Raw genomic sequence first — 21,020 nt, forward strand, 5'->3', positions numbered from 1 at the left:
GCACATACTCATACAATTTTGCACACAATTTCAGGGGTTTATTTCCACTAGAATTCTTCCAGAGATCTTAGACTGAGAACACCTATCCAACACAAATCCATCTATTTCATGTTTCTTAAGTAGCAATGATTTATATTGCTTGTCATCTCTCTGAGCTGTTTTATATCTGGACTCTAATAATCAAAAGGGAAGAAGAAAGGAAATGCTCAAGAGATTCATCATGGTCAAAAGAAACCTCTTTCTCCCTTTTCTTTATCTTCAGGCTATTATTTCTAGACCAGAGCTCTATTGTTCATGCTGTACTGTTCACTGGCTACCAACCAGACAGAGGATACTAGTCTAGGCCATTGCACAATTTCATCTTCCTCTGGGCTGTTATGTAATGAAAATAATTTCAACCCACTCTCTTGAACATTTTTTTTTCTACAGGCAATTGTAAAAATGTAGAAGCTGAAAAGCAAATGAAAGAACAAAAATGTAACTTGTTTTCTTTACTTTTTATTTTGAAATAAATTACTCATTATGGACTTGTTACTTATTTAATTTCAAAATTCAAATGTGGTTTCTTTTGTTTTCTGTAGTGGAGTAAAATCCCCATTGGTTTAAAATGGTCATTTTCCAAGATTGCTCCAAAGTGGCTGGGTCTTAAACATTTCTAAAGCAACCAGCCTTTCACAGATATAAATGCATATATAGTGCATTTATATCTGTGAACATAGATATAATGCATATATAAATGCAGATACAGTGCAACTGAATTAGTAATTTATTTTCTCCTGGAACTCATATCTGAGGATATCTATAAGTGAATCTGAAGCAATATATATACTCTGTACATAGGTAGTAAGTTTTACCAACATTCTACCCAGCTGAGGAACGATGTTAATAGGTTCAGCTTCACAGCAGGTCAATAGCAGTATTAGAATAAACCTTTAAGCCTCAATCCAGAATCACAGGTTAACTACACACCACACACATTCCCACTGTACATATATATAAACACTGGTTACACCTGAAATCAGTTCCCTGTTTCTGCTGATGCTTTAGCTGAAAGCTTTGTAGTATTTGGATACCCACAGCACTGCCTTGTGAGTCATATTATTGTTTATTGATTCCTCATGATTTGAAAATGAGGGTATTATTTAATATACAAAATTGTACCCTTCCTTTGTGCTTTTTTGTATAATTGTTTGCTGGCATGAAAAAATATGCTAGACCAAGATTCTTGTTTGGAATGAGAAGAACCTAAGAAGAAGGGAGTGGGACTGACCTGACCTCACTGGAAATAACCAGTCAGTACATGAGAGCAATAAGTCAGCTACCTTGAGCCTGACCTCTGCTACAAGGGGCCACCACTTGGCACTGGAAGGAAGGTTGGTAGAGAAATAGCAGTAACCTCACTATTAATCCAGCTATTAATCCACCTTCTCCTGGATTGTGTGCCACTCTTGCATACTAGAATTCAGAAATACTGCCCATTGCTAGGGGAGAGGGGGCATAATGAAAGTCTTACATGTTTGTTAAAGGCACCGTCTATCTTATCAAATTTTTACTTAACAAGAAAGGAGCCCTCTACCTTTCAACTCTTATGCATAGGTCTAAATTTTTTTTATCACAAGCAATAAAAAATATTTTAGCATGTACTTATACACATAATCATTACATAGATATACAAAGAAATATAAAACACATTTTCACAAATTATATAAGTGTACCACTACATCAGTATATTATATATATTACAAAGCGTGCACAAAAACAGAAATTAAGAAAGGTGCGATAAAAATTAAATAAACATGATCTGTAAATACATGTTATCTTATGAGGTAGCCTTTTATACTATGATGAAAATAGTGTTATTTTTAACAACTTTTTTATTGAGATGTAAATCACAGACCATATGGTTGACTCATTTCAGTGTACAATTCAGTGGCTTTTAGTATATTCACACAGTTGTGCAACCATCAACACAGTCAATTTTAGAACAATTTCATCACCCCCAAAAGAAATTCTGTGCACATTAGCAATAATTCCCCAATGCCCCCGCCTCAACTCTAGGGAACCAGTAATCTACTGTCTCCATAAATGTGTCTATTCTGGACATTTACATAAATAGAATTGTACAACACATGGTCTTCTGTGACTGTCTTCTTTCATTTAGCATAATGTTTTCAAGAGTGCATCCATGCTGTAGCATGCACCAGTGCTTCATTACTTACTTTTTCTTTCAAATATGCAATACAGTATTATTAACTGTAGGCCCCATGCTGTATATTAATTATATTCCCAGGACTTATTTATTTTATAACCGTAAGTTTGTACCTTTTGACCACCTTTGCCTCCTCCCCGCCACCCACCAACGTGTACTCTGCGGCGCTCTGGCGGGGCTTGCTGGGATCCTGATGGAGAATTACTGCGGGCCTCCAGAGGCCTCCTGGGGGCGCTGGTGGGGGGAAGATGCGCAGTCGCAGCAGCGCCCGGCTTCCCGCCCCGCCCCCGCCCCCGCCCCAGCGTCTCGCATCGCGTCCAACGTAGGCAGCGCCTACTTCCTCACCACCCGCCAGATGCCCTGTCGGGACCCGAAATCCTTCCTGTAGCGTTCGCGCCAGGCTGACCCCGACCTGGACTCGGACAAGGGTGCAACCGGTGCCTGTTTAACGCACAGCGAGCGCACCTGTTTGGAGCCCGTGCTGAAAACTCTCTGAGACTCCGAAAGCTGGTCATTAACAAAGACCTCGCGGAGGATGGAGCGTAGGAGGAAGCGGAATTTTACCACATCACCTCACTAGTGACACTTGTAAAGGACAGAGAGAATGGGACAGCAGACTATCACAGGTGCGGGTGAAGCATGCGTACCGCCGGCTTCAGTTGAAGAGGCGCTCACGCAGGTGGCGTCCATCACGTATGAGGGCGGGAAATTAGAGCACCTGGGCAGCATCAGGTCTTCCTGCAACTGGGGGAGTGGAGCCCAGGCCGAGTTCCTCTGCGTGCCCTCTAAAGAGCTTCAAGACTCGCTGTCCGGCCCCACAGTGAGCCCAGCGAGAAAGGCTTTTTGCAAGAAGGATGTAAGAAGCCACAGGGCTAACAGCCGAAGAAGTCTTTTATCTTTTCCCAAGATGCAGCGAACCACCTTCTCAGGAAGTTTGGCCGTGGGAAGAGACCTGCGTTTGACGATTTACCTGGAGATCCAGGTGTGAGTCCTTTTCTGCCTCTTAAGTTGATGCTGAGTCACGGGACCAGCCGTCCGAGGCCGCATGCGCGCTTGCACCGGAGGCCTGCTGGCGGTGGGCGTCCCTTGGGGGCCCTCCCTCGGCTTTTCCAAGTGCAGCCCGGGCCTGAAGCTTCCGAATCACCGAAGATCATTAAAGGCGACGTTCTTGGTGCTACATAAACAGTCCGTCATGCAGCGTGGGCCTCCCTGGTAGGCAGTGGCCGCAGCACCGTGGCTCTGGGGACTGAGTCCGCGTCCGCGGTCAGGCTCCCAGGTGGGAACAGATGGCGGTTTCTCCCGGCGTCTGCGAGCCGCTCCTCAAGAGAGGCGGCCTCCGCCTTCACTACTCCCCGGCCTCTGCTCTGGGGCTGGGCCTCCTTCAGAGCCAGGCTCCTCCACCGGGACCCAGGCCTGGAATCACGGCCAAGGCTTCTCAGTTGTGTATTTTCCTGGCAAGAGACCTTTGCATCCTTCTTTCCCAGGGTCCATAGACTACCCAGTGTTTGTACTTTCTAGAAATGCCTGCAAGTGTTGCGCCGTTTTGGAATGATCTGTTGCATCATGGAAAGGGAGGCAGAAGTTTGGCCACGTCTCTCCCACCCACAGGCTCCTGGGGGAGCCAGTAGCCCTGTCGATATGCCTCTGTCTGGCCTGGGATGGAAGTCGGGGCAGGGGCCTGGCTTTTGGATTCCCAGAAGAACTTGTGTATGCATGCTTCGAGAACAGACGGCTCACCGGGTCGTGGGGACTGTCAAGAGTCTGGGGGACCTGGCCCAGATGAGCGGCTCTTTGCTTCTTGACCTCTGGCTTCCCAGGGGAGCTGTGCACACTGATCACCCTGGCGGCCTGAAGGTAGGTCAGAGGTTGTGACCCGTCTAGTTTCAAATGCTTCTGGAGACTTCTGCCTGTGCCCCTTTTTCTTTTCCATCCCCCCAAACCTGATTAACCAAGTTCTTCAGAACCTAGGACTTAAGTCCTCCTCTTTGTAAGGTCTGTTGTATGATAAATGTTTGGCCTCAACATTTTATAACATGCTTTTCTATAGGACACATTGAAACACCAGCAGACCAGTTCTCCCCAGTGGAGCCCCAGGAGGAGGGCGGCCTGCCGTTGGCTTTGGGGTGTCCCCTGTGGGGAGCTGCCGGCCACTTTGCCCTTGTTTGATCTACGACCCTGGCATAATACATAGGCTTGTCTTTTTTAAGGTTTGAAGATATTAAGAGTTAATGCAATAAAATTTATTCTAGGAGGATATTTATACTTTTTTAGGTATTTGTATTTTATGAGCTTGCAGTTTAATACCTAAGTTTTCCCCTGAAAATAGCAAGGATGATTGTGGTTTTGCAAATGAGGAAAAAACAAAACAAAAAGTTTTTATGGCTGGATAGCATTCCATTGCATAGATATACCATATTTTATTTATCCATTCATCAGTTGATGGATATTTGGGTTGTTTCTACTTTGGTCTATTATGAATAGTGCTGATATGAGCATTCATGTATGAGTTTTTGTGAGACATATTTTCATTTCTCTTAGGTATATACATATTACTGAAATTGCTGGGTCATATGGTAGCTCTAAGTTTAGCTTTTCAAGGAACTGCAGAACTGTTTTTCAAAGCGGCTGCATCATTTTGTCTTCCCTCCAACAGTGTATGACAGTTCCAATTCCTCCACATCCTCACCAACACTTGTTATTAGCTATCTTTTTTATGGTAAACCATTCTAGTTGGTATGAAGCTGCATCTTATTGTGGTTTTGATTTGCAAATCCCTGACGGCTAATGATGTTGAACATCTTTTCATGTGCTTATTGGCCATTTGTAGATGTATTTTAGAGAAATGTTTATTCAGAAACTTTACTCATTTTTAAATTGGGTTGTCTTTTTATTATCGACGCATAAGAATACTTTAGACAGGCTGGGTACAAGTCTCTGATCAGGTATATAGTTTGCAGATATTCTCTCTGATTTGTGTGTTAACTATTTACTTGATGGTGTCCTTTGAAGCATAAAAGTTTTTACTTCTGATTATATCTGTATTCTGGGGAGGGGGGTCACTGTTTTGGGCCTTATATCTAAGAAGATTTACTTCTATATTTCTTCTAATAATTTTATAGTTTTAGCTCTCGTATTTATTCTGTGATCCATTTGGAGTTAAGTTTTGTGTTTCGTGTGAGGAAGTGGTTCAATTTCATTTGCCTGTGGGTATGCAATTGTCCCAGCTCCATTTGCTGAAAGACTGTTCTTTCCCTTTTGAATTGTCTTGGCACCCTTGATGAAAATCAGTTGACCATAAATGGAAGGGTTTATTTCTGGGTTCAGTTCAATTCCAATTCTATATGTCTCTCCTTAGGCACACTGTTTTGATTACTGTAGCTCTGTATTAAGGTTTGAAATTGGACTCTCCTCCCTGACTTAGGATATCTCAGAGAGTTTGTGCTGTATGACCCTTGATGCAGGGACTGGGTGTAAATCCTACTGTCTAGCCATATATCAAATATTAATATAGTTAATTTGCTTTCTTGTGTTTTTATTTAAAAATAAAATACGAGTAGAAGCTCTGCTATTTTCTTCTGCACTCACTGGATGCATGTGTACTCCCAACTTCGGAGACCACTGCTCTCAGGTACCATATTTGGGTTCTATTCGGCACTATACCAGTTTTTAGCCAAATGTCATCACCCAGTGGCCCACCCCTACTTCAAGCCCCAAGGTAATATTGAATTACTTATACACACCCAATAACATCTCCAGGAGAGTAGACTTTCTCTGAAACTTCATCTCAATCACTCTGTTCTAACTGTGGTTCTAATTGGATAAAATGATTTTTCCAATACACTGGTGAGTTAAAAACAAAATACTAGAGAAAATCTTAGTGACCTAGAGTTGCTGATAGGTTTGGGTTTACCAAAGTGTTTTCTGACACAATGTGAAGAAGAAAACAAGAAATTTAAATTACATTGAAAAAAATTAGGTAGATTTATCAGCTCAGTCAAATACATGAGAGAGTCAGATTTTTCCCCTAATCTTAGACTAGAAGCAGTTATATTTCTATGATATAATATATACATTCTCAACATTTAGTGAGCCCTTGTGTTCTGGGCTCTAGGTTTAGGACTGAGAGTATGAAAATGCAGTTGGGTTTCTGTTCACAGGTATCTAGTAGTCTCTCTTTTTCCAAGTCCAAATTAATATCCATTCTAATACCCTTAGCATATTTAACCACTTAAAATATTGATATCACAATAAAGTGTAACATTTGAAAATAACTTTAAAAATAGAGTTAAAAATGCTGCTTATTAGGCAATTTGGAAAATACAGGTCAGCCAAAATATTAAGAAAATAACAATAAATCAGTCATATTATCAATACTTAGAAATGATTGCTTTTAAGTGTCTTTATGTTTCTTTAGTTTCTTAAAGTTTGCACATTTAAATTTGTTTTTTCTTCTGTTCCAAATAATCATTTCAAGTTTCCAGTTTACATTTTTCTGCACTAATTTCTCAGTCCTTTCAGTATCATTGTTTTCTCATTGAGATGAATTTAATGACAATATGTTGAAATTCTAAAGACAAAATATACTTAATTGTACATTTTATTGTATTCATTTATCAATCAGTGCAATCTAGTACAAATTAATTGATATCTTATGAATATATGACCTAAAAGTAAATTAGCATACTTAAAGTTACTAAAAAATATATTTTTCATACTTATTTTTTTCTCACCTACTTTTACTTTTTCTTTATTTCTTTTTTCTCTTATTTTTTTCTTTTTGTATTTTCCAGTGAATCTTTGTTCCCTCCCTACAAAAACTTAGTCTTTTCAATAAAACCAATTTTATGTTATAATAATATTGGTGTTTTATATGTGCCAATTTATTAAACATTTAACACTTATTTTAAATGTGTTAATATACAGAAAAAATAATAAAGATTATATAATGAACATCCATAACATCCAGCTTGAGAGATAAAACATAATATATATAAAGTTTACTATGTATCTCTTTCTTATTTCATCCTCCTCCCATTCCTTCTTTTCTGAATTTGCTTTTTATTTTTCCCATGCATTTCTTTATATTTTTATTATATTCGTATATACTTAAACAATGTATATTAACTTGTATATTTTTTTTTTACTTGCATATTTTAAACTTAAATAATTGACTTCATATACATTTTTTGCTGGCTTTTTTCACTCATTCACCATTTATACTGTAGGTTTACTGTCCATCTTCACTGTTACTAAATATTAGTCCATTGTTCTTTAAGGTGGTTATAATGATTTATTCTTCTACAAGCAGTCTATGAGTTTCTCTTGCTCTATGTTTTCTGTAATGCTTGGTATCATCAGACTTTTAAATTTCTGGTCAATCTCATGAGTATAAATTGGTATCTCATGTTGGTTTTAATTTGCATTTTTCTGATTACTAGTGAGGTTTTTCTATTCATGTGTTTGTTGATTTATTGAAATATTTTATTATTTAATCTGGGAATTTCCTGTTCATACTTTCTGTTCATTTTCTGTTCCTATTTATTTTTAGGAGTTATATAGGTAACGTAGACATTAAACATTGCATTATTCTATGTTTTGCAAATATTTCTACCCAATTTCTGGCTTGTGTTTTTCTGGCTTATGATGAACAGAAGTATTTGAATTTCTTTCCTTCCTCAAGTTTAGAATGATATTCTCCATCTACTTCCATAAAACTTTAAAAATTGTGCATTTACATTTAAGTTTTTCATCCACTTTCAGTTGTTTTTTGCATGTAGTGTTAGGTAGGTATCTAAATTCGTTGTTCCCTTATGGATAACCAGTGTTCCCAACATCGTTTATTGACTATTTTTTGTTTACCTGCTACTCTGTAGATCATCTCTGTTATATATCACAAGTTTCCATGTACTCATGGGTCTGCTTCTAGGCTCTCTATTCTCTTCCGTTAATCTATTCTTTTTTTAAAAAATTTATTTAATTTTGACGGCGTTGGGTCTTCGTTGCAGTGCGCGGGCTTCTCATTGCGGTGGCCTCTCTTGTTGCGGAGCACAGGCTCTAGGCACGTGGCCATCAGCACTTGTGGCTCGCGGACTCTAGAGCACAGGCTCAGTAGTTGTGGTGCACGGGCCAAGTTGCTCTGCGGCATGTGGGATCCTCCTGGAGCAGGGCTTGAACCCGTGTCCCCTGCATTGGCAGGCGGACTCCCAACCACTGCGCCACCAGGGAAGCCCGTTAATCTATTCTTGTGCTAATATGTCTTAAGTAATTTAGTTTTTAGTATGTACAGATATCTGGTTGGGCATATCTCCCCAACTTATTCTTTATTTTCAAAATTCACTTGGCTATTCTCTGCCTTTGCTCTCCTATGCAAAATTTAGAATCAGCTTAAACATTCCAGAAATTATAGATTCTTTTGGGAAGAACTGTTGTCTTTATGATAGTGATTCTATCACAAAATATAGTGTATCTTTTCATCTACCTAGCTTACATCTCTGACTATAATGTGGTCCTCATATATGATTTGAATAATATTAATTTCTCTTTTTTTCAGTAAAATATATGTAACAGAAAATTTACTGTTTAACCATTTTTAAGTGTACAGTTCAGTGGCAATCAAGTATATTCACATTGCTGTGCAACCATCACCATGAACCATCTCCAGAACATTTTTCTCTTCCCAAATTGAAACTCTGTAGCCATTGAACAATAACTCTCCATTTCCCCTTCTTGCTAGCCCCTGGCAACCACCATCCTACTTTCTGTCTATATGAATTTAGTTACTCTAGGTGTATTATATAAGTGGAGTCACACAATATTTGTCCTTTGTAACTGGCATATTCCACCTAGTATGGTGTCTTCAAGGTTTATCCATGTTGTAGCATATGTCAGAATTTCCTTCCTTTTTAAGGCTGAATAACATTCCATTTTAAATATTAATTCTTTAAAGTTTGTTGACACCTCCTTTATTGTATTGGTCAATTTTGCAGTTGTTACATGTGTGCTTGAAAGAATATGTTTGGCTGCAAGTTTCAATATATCACCAAGGAATTGTGTTAATTCAAATCTTTTGTAACCTCACTCATTTTGTTATACGTTTGTTATAATCTCCTTCCATGATGTTGATTTTTCTTTATAGTTTTGCCAATTTATGCTTTTTACATTTTGGGCCCCTGTTATTAGTTTTAGAATTGTTTTTTTGGTTAATTGAACTTCTGTATTATTTTATATATACCTTCATATGGTCTCTAATATTTTCCCCATAAAGTCTATTTCATCTGGTTTTAACAGGGCTGCACAAGGCTTTTACGTCTTTTTGTTGTTGTGTTGTTAGTATTTTCTTATATCATAGAACCTTTTAATTTAATCTTGGTCTGCCAAAGAATATAGCCTTTGTACTTTTGAAATTCAGTTTGACTGTCTTCATCTTTTAACTGGCAAATTGAGTACATTCACATCAACTGTGTTTAGTGATATGTGGGAATTTGTTTGTAGCATCTTATTTTGTGAATTATATTTGTACAGCTTTTTCAGTGCTTCATTTTTTTCTCCATTTATTTTTAGACTGATTGCTTTTTTGTTTTGTCTCTTTCTAAAAATGTTTGTCTACTTTATAGTTTGCATGTTATTTCTGTTTATTTAATAGCTACTTTTAAATTATTAACATGCATATTTAGCTTTTAAAAGTCTAAAATTAACCAGTATTTCCACACCCATACTGAATAATACAAAGACTTTAGAACATGTAAATTCCCACTAGCCCTTGGCATCTTGTAAGATAATCTCTAGGGATATTTAAGATTCTAATTTTCTGTAAAAGCAAGACTTCTTAAATTTAAAGCACTGCAAACCAAAAAGAAAATTTAATTTTCTCATAATGCCAAACAAGGAGGAACATATTCTTTAAAGAAATGGCTTTAGAAACAGAATTTTAATATTTTTTCTAATTATTTTCCCATGATCCTTTTTCCTTTATTTTTAGGTCATATCTTTTATTAAACTAATTCAAATAATTTTGATTATTTCAAAGATTAAACACTATAATTTATGATTTCTGTATTTGCTTTTGCTGAAATTGCATGATGATATTGATTATAGCACACAATGAGTAATATGTCTGGAAGCAAAGGTAACCATCCAGAACAAAGTGAAAACCCAGAAGCCATAAAATAGGTCCCTGAGCAGTGGCAACAAGAAAGCAAAATAAAACCAAACAGAAGCAAAATAAAAAAATCACTGCTATCACAGAAAAATAGAACCTTGAAGTCTCCTTAACCCAGGGGCTTTATCATTTCATAATCTCCATTAGCAAGCCCTCTCAAATATTTAACTCTAAGCAAGAACATTGTGCCTGCCATACAGAGACCTATATGTAGAGACCCACTTTCCAAATAGATGGCAATGCCTATGCCCCACAGCTTAGGAAGGCCCAGGCCCCAATGACATTGATGTCCTGCTAGGCATCATTGAAGAATTTATAAAGTAGAGGCATAATAACTCTTCACTGAAAGTACTTTGCAACTTTTATCAGTGGGAGGAGACAGAAGATGTCCAGGCGTAGTGGCCTTACGCCACTTCATATAGAAAAGGTTGTTGTACACATCTCAGTAGCCTGACAGAATGTCCCTGAATAACAGTCTGGCAAAGTAACCAATCAAAACCAAGTCCCTAGTTAAATCACCTGAAAAAAGAAAGACCATGTATGCATAAGAAACAGGCTCAAAATACTACATATATTTAAAAAGTATTTTAAACAAGAATGCTTTCAGGGGATGAGGGCATGTTTATTATTCATTTATTAGGCATGACACATTTTCCAAAGGCACTCAATAGATGACAGGTTAATTTGGGTATCCATGCAATTTTTAGTAGCACTAGGTTCTGAACTGTTAGATATTTTATTTTTCTGATGATGCAAAAGAGAGACATGCATTTTTGTCCTTACTTCGAAGTATGGGAAATAGCCATGAACAAAATTCTCTCTCGTTAAAATTGCTAATAGAAAAAAATGTTTAATGAAACACTTTTTTAGCTATAAAAATACTATCTCAATTTTCAGCCTCATGAAGGAAGCTTTTTATTGGTAAGGAGTAATATCCATCTGAAATAAAAGTGGCCTACAGTTTTGTGATACTTTGGTCACTAATATGTACCATAATAATCAGTGCCTTACTGGATTGTCAAGATTTGCCCTATACATTAAAAGCTATATTTCATTTGTAAAGGCATATAATTGTAGTCAACTCTTTTGAAAGTGAATAAACTTTTCTCTCTTTTATAGTCCTTTTTTGGTAGAAGGTTCAAAAATATTTGATCCATGTCTGCTCTTAGAACCAATGATTATGAATCTGTCCCAGTGAAGGGTTTGAAAGGTTCAACTATTTATTTTAAATAACATTTGCCATTTTTCTTAATTGTGATATGCAGAAAGTTTGGAAACCGCATAAAAGCACAAAGGAAAAAAATAATTCTCAAATCACTTGTTTCCCTCAGCTCTTGGCTCCATCACTAAATAACTTCAGAGTATAGTACTTGGATAATTGTTTTGTCTGTTCTCTATTTTCTTATATTTTCATTAGCCATTCCTTGGTTCTTTATATAATGATTGCTTATAAAATGCTTTCTTGTTTTATCCTTGTAGTGAGATCTTAAAGATGGCCATGTATCTCCTTTCTATTCATGTATTTATTCAAGATATATTTGTTAACACCTACTATATGTGTGAAACACTGCATGGGAATATATGATTCAGTAGGCAAAGCTCATATCCTTATGGAACCTCCTATTTATGGACAAAGTGCTTGAATTTGGGTGTCAACCTATAAGATCAGGAGCCATGCTTAACTCACTTTCCTATCTATACAACCCAGCATGGGATCTATCAGTATTTTCTATCTGCATGCACAGTAGATATTGGAAGGACACTTACATGTGATGAATAAATAACTACTATTGAACAAGTAGTTGTTTGTCTCTTACCTACATTGCCGTATTCCTAATAGTATGGATAAGTAGATTAGATAAGTAGAATTGAGTAAGTAGAATTTGCTTGCCTGTTTGTAAAGGTCTGTGTTGAGGTGTAACATTTGTATCTTGGTTATGAGGTAGCAAACTGTAATTCCATTATCTCAAAGGTTCCTGTGAAGTCCAAGTAAAGCAATAAATATGCTTTATTAGCAAAGAAAGAAAGAAGGTGGCAGTGGTATTTACATGGAGCTCTTACAGTATTGAGTTATTCATTAAGAGGTAAAACATTTAGTAACCCCAGTCATCTAAAACATGGTTATGTTATTTGAAAAAAAACATGGCCTTTAACTCTCAAATATCTGTTACATATGCTTTTTTAAAAATTAATTAATTAATTAATCTATCTTGGTTGCATTGGGTCTTTGTTGCTGCGCGTGGGCCTTCTCTAGTTGCGGCGAGCGGGGGCTGCTCTTCGTAGCGGTGCACAGGCTTCTTATTGCGGTGGTTTCTCTTGTTGCAGAGTACGGGCTCTAGGCGTGTAGGCTTCAGTAGTTGTGGCACGTGGGCTCAGTAGTTGTGGCTCACGGGCTTTAGAGAGCAGGCTCAGTAGTTGTGGCACACGGGCTTAGTTGCTCCGTGACATGTGGGGTCTTCCCGGACCAGGGATCGAACCCGTGTCCCCTGCATTGGCAGGCGGATTCTTAACCACTGCAAGTCCCATGTTACATATTCTTAATGCACAAATAAATATTTAGCTTCGAGAAAGCATAAGAAAAGATACAAAATGCAGCAGAATATAAGTTCACAGATGATATAGATCCAGTCCCTGGTTCAAAGAGCTTTCAATATTACACATGGAAAGATGATTTCACACACACCACACACACACACACACACACACACACACACACACACACACACACACACACACAAAACCTATCTAGAGCCTTCTCCCCACTTTGCATCTGGCTAATGGAATTTATCTTTTACATCTCAAGTTAAATGTCACTTTCTTAAAGTTCCCTCAACCTCTACATTAGGTTCTTCTTGACAGTTTTTCATGGTACTCTGCATTTTTCCCATATAGCACTCATTATATTTATAATTACATTATACTTAGAAATATTTAGTATCTGTCTCCTCACTAGACAATAAACATAAAAAAGGCTCAACACACCTGCAAAGTGTCTGGCTCAGAGTGTGACCTCAGTAAGTAGTTACTGCATGCAGTAACTCTAAAATATAAAAGATGGTGGCAGGGAAATGGAGAGAGAAAAACAAAGTGTGATGGGAATGTAGTGGAGAGGGAAAGTGCATGTAATATATGGTCTTGAAAAGGTTCCATGTAAAATTTGAAGAGGACTTTAGAGGTAGTGAATGGTTGCTGAATGTGAAGCTTCATGGGCACACCTAGAGGGGGTGATACAGAAAAGATAGATTGGAAGCACGAATGATCAGAGCCAACATATCCGTTAGACACAGTAGACACTGTGCCCAGAACCCATGATACACTAAGGGGTCCCAAAAATGTTAATTTTTAATCAGAAAAAATGAATATTATAATAATGATTCCAATGTATGCCAATATTAGCCTAAAATTTAATTTTTAATATTTTTTATACGGGAAAGAGCCCATGAATGCAGCCCTGGGGATGATATTTGTTATACAGTAGATAGGATTTGAGCTGGAATCTGAAAAAGGAATAGAATATCTAACATTGAAATTCAAGTTGGCCTCACTTAGGGAGATTCCAGATGACAGGCTGGTGAGGTTCTTCAAACTTTGCTTTAACCTTCACAGACTTTCTATCAGCTTTTTACTTATAGGAGAGCTTTAGGAAGAGAATTCTTGCAGGAAAGAATTGGATGGGTTGATTTTAGAGGTAGGGTAATCAATCAAGGGCCTTTGCATTAGTTTGCATTATAATAGAAAGAGACAGAAGGGATAGATATTACAAACATCCAGGTATATATTTACCCAGGCATTTTAGATCACATGCAGAAGAGCTCATTTTCTCCATAGAAAACTCCCAAAGTCATAATTTCACATTTACATTCCCTGTATAAGTTTCATGAGGGGAGGAACCATGTCAATCCTACTGCTGTACCTTAGGGAATTGAACATGGAGATGCTCAAGAAAACAAGAGATTTAGACTCCTGTAGATGTGTTAAAACTATTAGAACTAGAACTACATCCTGGCCAAATCATTCTAATCATCAAAGCAAATGCCCGGAGCTCAATGATGTGACAAATGCCTTCCAATTGATTGATGGTTCAGTTATTCTGCAGAGCAAAACTGAAGTAACACCATATACACATACATTAATTATAACTTATTTTAAAGTTAATTTTAAAGGATTCTTAACTTTTTTCTAAGTTGGGGAATCTCTGTCTCTGGTCTATAACTAAATATATATTCATAGTCAACTCATTTTTATATACAGCATTAACTCATACAGAGAAAGTCATACTGACATAAAACCATGTAATATGCATTGAATACAGTTGTGTTGTATATAGATTTGTTAGCATTCTCACTAAGTAAATAATTTGTACACTAAGGATGTACCAAGCCTTGTGCTAGAGGAACACCACCCTAAGAAGAAGGTTAAGGCAGGGCCTTACTAAGGAGAGGTGATGTTTGCATTCAGTCTTAAAACAGTACATGCCTGGCAGGTAGACCAAAGCAGAAGAGCATGTACATTTTAAGAATTATAGCAATTAGGCTTGTATTTAAGAGGCTTTGTTAACCTTTTGGTGTATTAGTTTCCTTTTCCATGGAACGTGATGATCATCCTTTGTACCACTGTTCAGCTACTTTTCACGTTTGTTGGGAACATGGAAAAGGAGACAAACATAAAAATCAACACGAAGGTTATGAATCCCCTGCTGTTGAAGAGAGGAAATATTCGGTGTGTAACATTGATAGTTAAATTAACCGCCTGTCTCTATTTTAGAGATTGTCTCTTTTGGAGACAGAGGAATAGACCAAGTGAATCCTTCAGGAGCTTCCAAATTCTGGCTCTTTGATTTCATAACTTGAGAAGTATGAAGAATGATAATGCTGTTAAATCACTGAGATTGTATTTAATACTTTATAAAGAAACTAAACCTTTTCATAGTACTGAGATTACACCATGCAACCTATGAAAAATTCCTTATTCTGTACCATTATATGAAGACTGAAAGCTGTCAAATATAGTCATTTAATTGGCAATTCTTAGGCTCCCATAAATGTCATTGACAATATTACTGACATAAATTCAAGATAGGGTTTTCAGAATTGAGCCTCGTTGGCGGTTTGAAAGCAGTTGAATTGTTCTCCCGCTTTGCGTTGTAACAGTTCTGGGGCTGTATTCAAAACGTTGGTATCAAGGTAGGAAATGAGTCTACGTCAATGTTCCCCTTGAGGTTAAAGGTCTGTTTCTTTCAATCAGTTCAAACTGACAGGCCTCCTGCCATCACCTCCTCCTTAGCCAGGCAGACAGGCCCTGGCCGTCAGTGTGAAAACATCTGTTGAATGGATTTATTGACTAGATCGTGTTTTGTTTCTCCCTTTCTCTATTTTTTTTTCCTTCACACCGTTTATTATGTCTCTGACCTGATGAACTTAATTGGTTGCCATGTCACTCTCAGTGTCTCCCTTAGTGCTTGTCTCACGTTTCTTTCTACTGTGCTCTTCTCTCGACAGCAGCCCTTCCTGGAGCTGCAGCAAGCACGTGCGCTCTCGGTGCGCCCAGCTCAACTGGCCGCGGATGGCATGGACGGATTAGAGAAACATAGTCTTGTCTCCAGGACTCATTCCTCCCCTGCTGCCTGCGTTTTACCTCACCCAGCAATGGACCGCCACCTCCTGCCTGGCTCTGCAACTGGTGAGAATCCCTCAAGACTCTCCCTAATAGGCAGGCTAAATACACTGTTCTTGTAGGATTAAGCGATTTAAATGCTCTGAATAACTCCAAGAGCAGAACACTCCATTTTAACCCAGTGCAACCCGAATTTTATGAGATTATATTGGCCACAAGACAAACAGCACATCTGATAAGTCTTGGGCTTAGTATTAATAGCCTCATAAATTGTTATCATTCAAGGGCCTGGAAAACACATCAACAGGTGCGTGGGTCCCTTTTGGAAACAAAAATCCCTACAACATTCTTTAGCAGTGTTCCTCAATCTCTTCCTTCTAGTAGTCCTGGCCACTAGGAAATTTATGATGCTGGCTTCATTTGAGTCTGAAGAGTGCCCCTCTTCCAGTTTGTTTTTTTTGCTGTTTTGTTGGTGTCCCTGTTTTCTTCTGACTTTCCATACAAATGACTCATAGGAGACAGTGGTGCCAAGGCAGACCTTGTTTAATTCTACATACATGAGTTCCATTCCCATTTATTATGGCACAGATGGGTGGGCTATTTGACCACCCTCTTCCTTTGCCTACAGCTGTGTTTGATATTTCAGAACCTGGCTACAGAGGAAAACAAACCGGATAATTCCAAGGCCAAAGGAAGGTCAAGTCCGGAACACACACAAAAAAAGGGTGCTGTTCTCTCACAAAGGAGCTGTACCATAAATATCCATGTGGATAAATACTCCTTTAAGCCTGCTGGCCCCTGTTCTTGTTCCGTGCTCTCAAACTGTGGCTCATCAAATGAAAGATATTCTAGCCCTAAGGGCTCATAACTTGGATGCAGCAAGGGGAGAATTCAGATGTACCTTCCCCCAAAGTCTCTCACAGGTTATCTGATTTATTTTTGAAGCAGTTTTTAGGATTCAGAGTTTGTTTTTGTGGCTTCTGTGACCTCAGGCAACCCTTTGTGCTTGGAAAAGTTAAAATACTTTTTCTGAAATCACGTTCCCAAGCCTTGATATCATCTTTTATTTAAAAATCAATGAATGAAATGGCAAGTTATTTAACTTTGACAGACATCTTAATAAGTATGCATAGGAGCTACTTTTTATAATGTGTTACACCCCAAGCCAACATTCCATACTAGGAGCTACAGTCGTTATATTTGGATATATTTCCTTCACCACATTAGCCACTGCCTCTGACCCCTCTATAACTTGGAGCAAAGCAGACCTGCCCTGGTATCCCAGATGACCCAGGACTGCAGCCCACTTTTTAATATCTGGTGTAGGTACATCAAGAAAAATCAAGTGGCATTTGAGTCACTTTGAAGTCACATGTTCTTTGAGAATATTTAGCTTTTTTTTTTTTTCCAAAAGAAAGTCATAAATCTTAAATACTCAGTGGTTGTTCCACTAAAAAGTAAGGAAGAGAAAACAAGTTGTAAGGGTAAGCGATTTGCTTCATGTCATTCTCTAAGAGCTATACATTTTGAAACAACTAAAAAGTTACTCAATACTAAACTCACATAATTTTCAAGGCACAACATTCAAACCTGTACCCTCCATGTGATCCTCAACAGTCAACTAGAGTAGCCACACCATCCCCTTTTTGTAAAGAACAAAGCAGTGGTCCAAGGGAAAAATGTGGTCTGAACTCAGTCAGCTGTTGAAAGACGATGTCCCTCGTCCATTTCCTGTGAGAACTTGAATGGACCAAGAAGCAGACTAAGATGCAGCCACTCCCTGGTGGCCCTACAGAGAGCCTGGTTGAGGATATTTCTGGATGCACAAGAAGATGACGCACCTGCTGTAGTGCTAATGAAGAACGTGTATTGTAGAGCCAGGTTGCCACATATTCAAATGAATTTTGTTATATTGGAATATGAGTAATAATACTCAACTTTTATATCATACTGAATTTAAGAGGTGCTTTTTTCATTCTACGTAAAGCCAAGGCATGGTGTTTGTATGAGTTCTGATGACTAAGGAAAGGGCAAGGTGTGTCATTTTCTCTGCCATAGTCTTCCTTTCTACTCAGCTGTTCCTAACAGAGATGAGGCTTGGTCATGGCTCACAACAGACCATTGAGAGTAGATGAGATAATTGTGCTAAGTTTATACCAAATGGGATTCATTGACACAAGAATTTAATGGCAAATAAATTTGACTGGCTTTATCTTCCCCATCACCCAGTAGCATTTAAGGTCTTCTTTCTCCCAACACTAGGTTCCTTTACATATTCTGTGAGTAAATTCTTTCTTTGTAACATTATCTTTTTAAGTCAGTGTCTAATGTGAAGTAGAATTATAGTGCTCAAACGAAACCAATGTTTATGAAAGCCATTACAAATAGTTTAGTTAAAAGAATTTTTAAATTGATGTCTAGTGGGTGGCACACTGTGACAGAAAGTGAAATACATTTGAATATTTCAGTGTGAGAGTAGCAAAACTGACCTTTTTTCCTGTTTTTTTTTGGTTTGTTTTTGCTTTTTGTTTTTTAATTAAAGATACTTTCCCTAGTCAGGCAAACTCCCATTAATCCTTCAGGTTTTAGTTTACGTGTTATTTCCTTCATGAAGCCTTGTTCGGCCAGCTAAATCCAAATTAAATCAATTATGATCCCTCATAACAAACTGGATTTTTCACTGAAAGATTGTAATTATTTATTTTGGGGATTGTGTTCAGATGGGCTCTCTGTGCGGGAAGAGATTGTGTTTTCTCTTCTCTCTAACCCTAGCACATAGGTATATATGGCTAGCCCAAGGAGGGTACTCAGTGTATGTACTTACTGTATAATAAACAAATGAATATCTGAATGAAATGAGAGTAAATAGACATGAATTACATGCAGCTACACACAGAAAAGATTATTGGTGTGTTAAGTGAAATTTGGGAGTAACACATATTTTTTTAATTTAAAAAAATGTTCATGGAAAGTAATTTGGTAAATTTGGAAAACTGAAAAGGAGAATCACCTATTATTCTATCACTCAGAGGTAACCATAAGTAAACTATACATTTATTTATTCCAGTATTTTTTCCTCTTCCTATGTGCCTCTCTTTAACAGAGTAAAGAAAAGTTATATGTGTGTTTTTGTTCACATCTGTGTGCACGTGTATATCTGTAAATATGTATATGTGTGTGTGGGTAATCGTGTGTGTGTATGTATATGTGTCTGCATGTGTTTATGTGTGTGTTTTAAGACTTCTCAGAGTAACTAATGTTACCACCTGTATCAGAATGGAGAGATTAATTTCATTTGGGTAGATAATCAGTTTTGAAGTTACTGTCCTCAAATATATGTGCTTGAAATTTCTCCTGAAAAATTCCTCCAAAATTTGCTTATCTAATTCTCACTGAAGATGATAAAATAGCTATCTTTTTTATTTAGGAGATTAAATGGACTTGGTCACATATATGTTATAACATTTATTAACATAAGTTATAGCATATATTTTTAAAGTATATATTGATATACATTAGTTATACATATATGTATATGTATATATATATTTTTTTAATTAAAAAAATTGTTTTGGCTTTTTCATGCCTGAGAAAGTCATCCTATTAACTTCACACACACTTGGACACAGACTTACTGGGGCACATTTTTTGTCTGGAAATGTGGTTAAATGCTCAAGTATTTGACATTCAAGAGGAGAAATCTGAGGTTAGCACTGAAGAGAAGTTGGAGGCCATCTTAGTATGTGTTCCTTTGTGGGCAGCTTGTTCATTCTTTTCTGGTGCCTCATAGTGTATTTTCTTTATCCTGTTAATCCAAAAAACAAAACCAAAAAAAAAAACAACCCCAAATTTCTTTATGATGAGCATTTGCAGTTACATACTCATGTACATTGACTCTTTCTATTTATGGAAGAATTCTTCAATTATTCCGATTATTCAGTTAAATCTGATTTCTTCCTCGAGAACAGTCTTTTTGTTCAGTTTTCTATTCTCTGACCTCCATACTCTCTGTACACCTCTAAGTTTTTACTTAATGGCACTTATCTGGTTTTCTGAAATGTGAATTCCTTTTTTGTTCTCCAGTGTAGGTTTTAATTTTGCCACTATGTATTTAGTTTTCTTGCCATCCTCATTTACCTTACTCATCTTTCTTTTTACTCATTAATTTAGCTTGATTTCTCCTTTTAGCTGTTGGCTCCTATTTTATAGGATCAGTGTCTTTTGACATTTGAGGATCTCAAAAAGTTTCTAAAATCTAATTTTTGTTCCTATAGTAAATCAAATTCACTGATCTAAGTAGTATGAATGATGTTTCCTTTACAGTTTCTGTAACATATTCTCATAGGCCCAGTTTTTTGTTTTTTTGTTTTTTATTTTCTTCTGCTCACTCAGTCTTTTAAAAAAAAATATTTTTTTGAAGTATAGTTGATTTACAATTTGGTGTTAATTTCTGCTGTAGAGCAAAGTGATTCAGATATATATTTTCCGACTTTCGTTTCATTATAGTTTATTATAAGATATTGAATGTAGTTTTCTGTGCTATACAGTAGGACCTTGTTGTTTATCTATTTTATATATAGTAGTTTGTATCTACTAATCCCAAACTCCTAATTTATCCCTCCCCCCACATTTCCCTTTTGGTAATCATAAGTTTGTTTTCTATGTCTGTGAGTCTCTTTCTGTTTTGTAAATAAGTTCATTTCTATCATTTTTTAGATTCCATATATAAGTGATATCATAAGATATTTGTCTTTGACTTACTTCAGTTAGTATGGTAATCTCTAGGTCCATCCATGTTGCTGAAAATGGCATTTCATTCTTTTTTATGGCTGAGTAATATTCCATTGTGCATATATACACTACATCTTCTTTCTCCATTCATCTGTTGATGGACGTTTAGGTTGCTGCCATGTCTTTGCTGTTGTAAATAGTGCTGCTATGAACATTGGGGTGCATATATCTTTTGGAATTAAAGTTTTATCCAGATATATGCCCAGGAGTGGGATTGCTGGATTGTATGGTAACTCTATTTTTAGTTTT

At 37.2% G+C, this 21,020-nt stretch overlaps 1 protein-coding gene and 1 pseudogene across 1 annotated transcript in view; both read left to right on the forward strand.

Moving 5' to 3' along the window:
- The window catches only part of HDAC9 (histone deacetylase 9), a 572,450-nt gene that overhangs the window by 234,325 nt on the left and 317,105 nt on the right, over nt 1-21,020 (forward strand). The window contains exon 13 of the mRNA XM_057549729.1: nt 15,869-16,046. Coding sequence (XP_057405712.1) covers nt 15,869-16,046 — 178 coding nt within the window. The remainder of the gene's footprint in view (nt 1-15,868; nt 16,047-21,020) is intronic.
- Nucleotides 2,403-3,197, forward strand: LOC130708618 (BTB/POZ domain-containing protein KCTD5-like; annotated as a pseudogene).

This window comes from Balaenoptera acutorostrata, chromosome 7 (assembly GCF_949987535.1).
Source record: "Balaenoptera acutorostrata chromosome 7, mBalAcu1.1, whole genome shotgun sequence".
Lineage (NCBI taxonomy): Eukaryota > Metazoa > Chordata > Mammalia > Artiodactyla > Balaenopteridae > Balaenoptera > Balaenoptera acutorostrata.